Here is a 6,919-nt window from a genome sequence, read left to right on the forward strand (position 1 = left end):
GGATCGTTCAAGGAAGGGAAGGGTTCGTCACGGAGGCGGGCATCGGTGAGGCCGAGCTTGGATGCGGACGAGTTCCTGAACCTGTTGCACGGGTCGGATCCGGTGAAAGTGGAGCTCAATCGGCTGGAGAATGAAGTCAGAGGTGCGAAAATGCTATTCGATCCAATGGGTTTTGAGCTGATTTTGCTTCGTGTTTTGCCGTGTTGATTGGGGGTGTCTGTGTGTGTATCTGTGCAGATAAGGATAGGGAATTATCAGAAGCACAGGCAGAGATCAAAGCCTTGAAGCTCTCTGAACGGCAAAGAGAAAAGGCCGTTGAAGAGGTCACCTCTATTTTTCACAAAATTTATTTTAACCTGCTGCTGTTCATATAATGATTTCCATGAATTCTCAGTTTAATAGAAGCTCTTATTTTTGTTCGAGTGACGTGGATTGCACCATGTAGTATGCTCATCTTTTTGCCTTTTCTTTCATTTTGTAGCTTTCGATGTGAAGTAAACTTTTAGCTACTCCGTAAGTTAAAATTGTCCGCGAATTACTGTTTTTGTGGAAGACTGCCACGAATTCTTCCCATCTAGTGTCAGCAGTAAAGCCTCTAGCTGGCTTAAGGCGGGCAAGAACATTTTGGTTTGATAGTAGTCTGAAGTCAATTCGTCCTGTTAAGCTTAAGTAGGCTGTGTTGCCTTGACCATGTAGAAAAGCCATTAGTCAGTAATGAGCATGCCAAAGAAGCTATTTTGTGAGTTATCCAATGTTTGCTAATGAAATGGTTGCTGCTCTCAAGCCTTGCATTAACGTATTAATTGTCTGAGAATTCTTATTCTACTTTTCAGTCGGATAAAGTGACCAAATATGCTCCTAATTTATTTCATTACTTATGAAGAACATTTTTTCTTTCATGAGATTCTGTATACGCACTCTTAATCACAGGGACATGTTTGATACTGTTGGTCTTGTGTTTCTGTTAATGTTCTTTTCTGTGTCTTTCATATATCAATACTAGGTGGCAATGCCTTTTTTGGAAGTGTAAAAAGGTTATTGTATTCGTTTGATGTGATCGTACGTAGAGATATGGAACTTGCCCTTTTGCCTTATGTTTATCTAGTGATTGTAGTTAGGATGGAGATGGGGATTTCCGAGTGCTTGTTATTTAAACCTTCTAGGTGAAAGTTGAAAGGATTTCATTTTTGGCTCAATCATACTTTGCATTGTTTCCATCTAGTTATTTGAGCAAGTTAGAAGGATTTCATTTTTGGCTCAATCATACTTTGCATTGTTTTCATCTAGGTATTTGAGCAAGTTAGAAGTTATTCCTCTACAAATGTTGAATTGTCTTGTGCTTATGGCTTTGCATTGTCATGTATATGCACCAGTATCGCTTTAAATGTGACTTTATGTTTCTATTTTCCTGGTTTATACTGTAGCTTACTGAAGAGCTGTCAAGGGTTGAGGAGAAGCTGAAATTAACAGAATCTCTACTGGAAAGCAAAGTATCATTTCAGACTTTTTTAATTTTAGTGATGAGTTTCTTGCCTTAGTTCTCTATGATATGTTTACTAAATTGAACATGTGTTACAGAATCTAGAAATAAAGAAAATCAATGATGAGAAAAAAGCATCAATGGCAGCTCAGTTCGCAGCTGAAGCAACTCTTAGGAGGGTCCATGCTGCTCAGAAGGATGATGATATGCCTCCAATAGAAGCCATTCTTGCACCTCTGGAGGCTGAACTTAAGCTTGCTCGGCAGGAGGTAATAACTTGTTCATGTGAATTTTGTAATAATAGCTTTTGGTGAACTCTGTTGGAGGGGGCATTTTATTATAGGCTATTTGTCAATTCCCTCTATTTATTCCTTGTAGATTGCTAAACTTCAAGAAGATAACAAGGCTTTAGATCGTCTTACAAAATCTAAAGAAGCTGCACTACTTGAAGCAGAGAGGACTGTTCAGGTTGCCTTGGCTAAGGCCTCTATGGTGGATGACCTTCAAAATAAAAATCAAGAACTTGTTAAACAAATTGAGATTTGCCAGGTACTTTTCCATATCGTTTGATGTTGTCGCCCCCTACTACATCAGATCGTAAATACTCAACTTATTATGCTTGGTTTTGTTGTCACCTATCTCAGGAAGAAAATAAAATTCTGGACAAAATGCATAGACAGAAGGTGGCAGAGGTTGAAAAGCTTACTCAAACTGTTAGGGAGCTTGAAGAGGCTGTCCTTGCAGGTGGTGCAGCTGCTAATGCTGTGAGGGACTATCAACGGAAATTTCAAGAAATGAATGTAACCGGCCGGAATCTCCAGTGACATTACTCTTTGCTTTAATTTTCATATTGTCTTGCTAAGAGCATATTAACTGTTGCTCGGATTGCTTGACATTCTTCAGGAGGAAAGGAAAACTCTTGATCGGGAGTTGGCCCGTGCCAAGGTAACAGCAAACAGAGTTGCTGTGGTTGTAGCAAATGAATGGAAAGATTCCAATGACAAAGTGATGCCTGTCAAACAGTGGCTTGAAGAGAGAAGATTCTTGCAGGTGAATTTTGTTTTGCTTTGCTGTTCTACCTAGTTTTGGAGATTTTTGAGCTTAGACTTCCTTATTTTTTGGTACAAAGTTTCTTCTGCGTTTAACTTCATTTAAATAACATCACTAATTGCTGGACTCCATTTACAATAGGGAGAGATGCAGCAACTTCGTGAGAAGCTTGCTATAGCTGAGCGTGCTGCCAGGTCTGAAGCACAGTTGAAAGTAATTATCTGGTCCTTCAGCCATTGTATTTGCCTAGTAGATTAATTCTGCCAGTATTCAAAGGTAAACGTTTTGTAATTTTCAGGATAAGTATCATTTACGGCTTAAAGTGGTGTGGAGGAGACTTTGAGAGGAACTTCTAACAGTAGTAATCGCGGTACCTCAGAGGGAAGAAGTGCTAGCAATGGACCTTCTCGACGTCAATCCCTCGGTGGAGCTGATAACATGTCTAAACTAACATCTAATGGGTTTTTATCCAGAGATCGCCATCCTTTCAAATGAGATCTTCTAGCTCTAGCTCAGTGCTAAAGCATGCTAAAGGCACATCTAAATCTTTTGATGGTGGCACAAGGTCACTGGAAAGGGGCAAGCTTTTGCTAAATGGGACTCCTCCTAGTTATCCATTCAATCAGTCTTGTGAAGGAACCAAAGACGTTAAGGAAAACAACAACTGGAAAGGGAATTCAGATGATAAGCCTAGCGAGTTCCCCACAGTAGAGACAGAGGATAGCGTTCCTGGTGTTTTGTACGACCTGCTGCAGAAAGAGGTCTTAGCCTTGAGGAAAGCTGGTCTCGAGAAAGATCAAAACCTTAAAGATAAAGATGATGCCATTGAGGTCAATAGTTTCTTTACTTTTTGTTTTGTTTAACCATCGTTGACTTCTTTAATTCTCTTAATTTTCAATCCATAGTCTTAGCCAATTGTTGCCAATTGTCATTGTCTTTCAGATGTTAGCAAAGAAGGTAGATACATTAACCAAAGCCATGGAAGTTGAGGCCAAAAAGATGAGAAGAGAAGAGAGTAGCAGTCATGGAGAAGGAGGTAGCAGCTATGCGTGTGGAAAAAGAACAAGAGAACAGAGCAAAGAGGTTTGGTAATGCAAAGGGCCCTGTAAATAGTGCTCAGCAGCAGTTGATTTCTGGAAGGTACTTATTTGAAACATTTTCTTGCGTGAAGTTTCAGTCATCGCTCATTTTATTCAACAGAATTTGATGTCTTGATTTTTTGTTGGTTATTGGTTGGCCAGGAGCTTTTTCGATCTTATGAATTTGTTCTATTCCTGATTTCGCATTTCCTTCTAGGAATATTTTGTTAGGCTCTTTGGTCCAGGATACGAAGTAGTAGTATTTCTGATTTTTCTGTGTTGAATGCCTCTCATAGATTACTATCTAACATAGACTTTTTAGATTTGGTTTTTGACCCAGGCCTCTTGTTTTGATAGTGAAATCTAAACTGCTAAAGGGCCTCAACCTTTAACATATTGTATGCGCATATCTAGATTGCAAAAGAAAAGGCCTCAACAACTAATCGGCAGAGTCTTTTCTGTGCACACAATAGAAATTCCATGTATAACTGCTCAAGTCTGGGTCTTCCTATGATATTTGCTTATTCTTCATTCTAGGTGTCTTATGGCTTCAGCTGTTATGCATTACACTTGTACATTTGGCATACTTTTTGACTAAAACGCACATGAGACAGTAAAGAGAACAGAAATAGTAATAAATGGTCCTCATCTGGGGGAGTTTAGATGCCCCTGAAAATCAATTTAAAAAAAAAAATGCTTCATCAAGTCGAGACAAAATTCCTCTCACATGCTTACCTCGTATATCATAAAATCACTTCTAAAAGCTCATCCGAACATTTCCTGTATTTTGATTAAGCACTTCAGACTTCGATATAGCCATTCTATTGTATATTAATAGTTACATGGACTATCCTGCACTGCACCTGTCATGATTTTGATTCAGGTCTTCTGGCTATCCACTCTAATAAACTCATGCTGCCTCTTGTTCTTTGCTGGCTTCCCTGGAGCCCTGTTTGTTGCCCGCATGGTTGAATCTTAGTTGATATGTATTTCAACTGTCCCTTTTTTTGGACTTGTACTCCTTGTCTGCCGCATTCTTTCCTTCTCCTGATAATATCATCACCAATTTCATTTTGAGAGCCTGATATTCTAAAAATCATAGTACTTATTATTAGCAAATATCACTCATGGAATCTGATTACTGCAAATTGCAATGCTCTGAGTCCTCAGAAGTCAAGTATGTAGACTATCTCTTGTTACTGTAAAATACATGCGATGGCATTCATCAGTACGGTCCAATCTATATTCCCTAATGCATTGGCAATTATTTGTGTATTGCATAATAGTTAGTCATGAGTTATCAGGAACGAATAATTAATAATCATAGTTGAACATAATAATTGTCTTTAAACCTAAGTACGTTTTTTGCTGCTAGATTAATTATGCTTGCTTGACAAAGTCGAATCGTTACTGGGTATATATTTTAAGACAAGATAGCGAAGCGTGAAGCATGTTAAATTATTGTGATACTGATGGGGAGTTTATGTGTCCAGAGCTGCAACAAGAGGAGGATTAACGCGCAGCACGCAATGACATATGGTCTTCTATGGAAGTGTCCCTGGGGACTAGACTTTCATAGGCATTCATCTGTCCTTTCTCTGTTTTGGTTTTTATGCTGTCTCTTGGTTCCATTGCTTATAAGTTTGTAACTGGCATGCCGAGACCATTGTTACTGATATTGACCATGAATTTGGGGAGCACGAAGGAAATCCAAGGAGGAATCGGTATGCTTCTGACAAAACTGTTGTATCCTCTTGTTAGAGAGAGATCGGCTACAAAGGCAGGAAGACAAATTAACTCGGGCTAACCGCATTAATTGGAGAGTGGTTGTGTGATTGTATAGGTGGATTCCCCCGCCTCTTATTGTCTCTTTACTGGGTAGTTATATTTTTGTAATTTTCAGGATAGCGTGATTGTGCTGGTTCAGGTTTGTTGATATTGGTAATCAGAGCGAGATTTAAGCTTATGTGGTTGTATTATACCTTCATAGTTTCAAAGTTATTATAAATCTGTCTGAGTGAAGCATGAACCATGCCGTCTTTATTTCGCCATGTAGAATTTTAAAGGTAGCATCCGAAATCAGATTCTGAAGCACTTGTACACGTATCCGTAAACTTGTCTTGAGTTGGTCATGAAGAGTTGATGAATTTCCTCTATAGAAAAATAAAATAAATTTTAGCTCCCCCTTGTTTCTTTCAATTTTTTAAAGTTCCAACCTCACAGTAAGTCGTCTCTGGATCCGCTTTTGGAGGAGTTAATTTAGCCATCAGGATATATCGTATTTTTTGGTTAGTTCTCATTGTGTGTTTTAGTTCGGTTTTTATGAACCACTCTTATCGGAGTTCATTTTCGGTCATGAAATGTTCCGTACTTGAAAAGGTCACAAATATGTGCAACATCGCTCATTTTATTGTTATATTAATTATGTTGTTTAGTCTCTTGTAATTTTAACTTCACGATGCTTCTTACTCTATGTAATAAGACACGTGAATATTTATTTAATCATCATTATAAAAAAAGCTTTCGATTTTACCGACAGGTGTTGATCTGCTTATTTGCTTAAATGATAAACATGGAATTTCGAGTTTAAATCCGTATCATAAGTCATAACAAAAGGAGCTTTGTGAATGAGCGTATTTACAGGGGAGGCGCATACATGGATGGACCGATACTTCCCAAGATTAGGAGGGTCGCCTCCACACATAATTTAAGCATATTCAATTCAATCACAAAAAGTTTATAAATATTTTAAGCACAAGTTTCATAGGGACGATCATTGATCCCATTCAGAAAACATTAAATTATATTACTTCCTGTCTTAATTATTAAGACTCCATTTATAGTTTACAAATAAAGTCTTATAAATATAAATAGGGTGAGTGAATCATACTTATGTAAAATACTTTTTTGGTTCTATTTATAAATCAATTTTAACATGTTTCATATAAATCAATACATACTTTAAATTTCATTAATTTTTATTTAAGATTTAATAATTTTTCAACTTTATTCTTATTTAATAATTATATATCATAAGAATAAAACCAACACAATATTAAATGAAAGGTAGAATCGTCCATTCATATGAAAAAATTTTCTTCCTATCTTGTAAACAAGACCAAAAAATTTCTTCCACTTTTACCTTATAGATAGAATAAAAGGAGTACAAGCTCTCAATTTCTCTCTATCCTAGGGCCTCATTCACTATTGTTATTATATTTGGAGAAAATCAAAAAGGGAAGAAAGGAAGAGACAAGAACTGTGCTTCTAACTAGACCAATTATATCCCTTCTATTTATTTTTTTGGTGA

General features: G+C 37.4%; 1 protein-coding gene across 1 annotated transcript; it reads left to right on the forward strand.

The window, feature by feature from the left end:
- On the forward strand, positions 1–5,264 carry LOC114741210 (microtubule-associated protein 70-2-like). The gene is given in 14 exon segments (XM_028929463.1): positions 1–142; positions 238–323; positions 1,425–1,490; positions 1,579–1,749; positions 1,859–2,029; positions 2,125–2,280; positions 2,384–2,530; positions 2,672–2,743; positions 2,829–2,855; positions 2,858–2,999; positions 3,002–3,360; positions 3,473–3,541; positions 3,543–3,670; positions 5,103–5,264. Coding segments are annotated over 11 exon segments (1,440 nt in total). The 5' UTR covers positions 1–142; positions 238–323; positions 1,425–1,490; positions 1,579–1,620; the 3' UTR covers positions 5,143–5,264.
- The last annotated feature ends 1,655 nt before the right edge of the window (positions 5,265–6,919 follow it).

This window comes from Neltuma alba, unplaced genomic scaffold (genome assembly GCF_004799145.2).
Source record: "Neltuma alba isolate B1F8T4 unplaced genomic scaffold, ASM479914v2 tig00003318_pilon, whole genome shotgun sequence".
NCBI lineage: Eukaryota > Viridiplantae > Streptophyta > Magnoliopsida > Fabales > Fabaceae > Neltuma > Neltuma alba.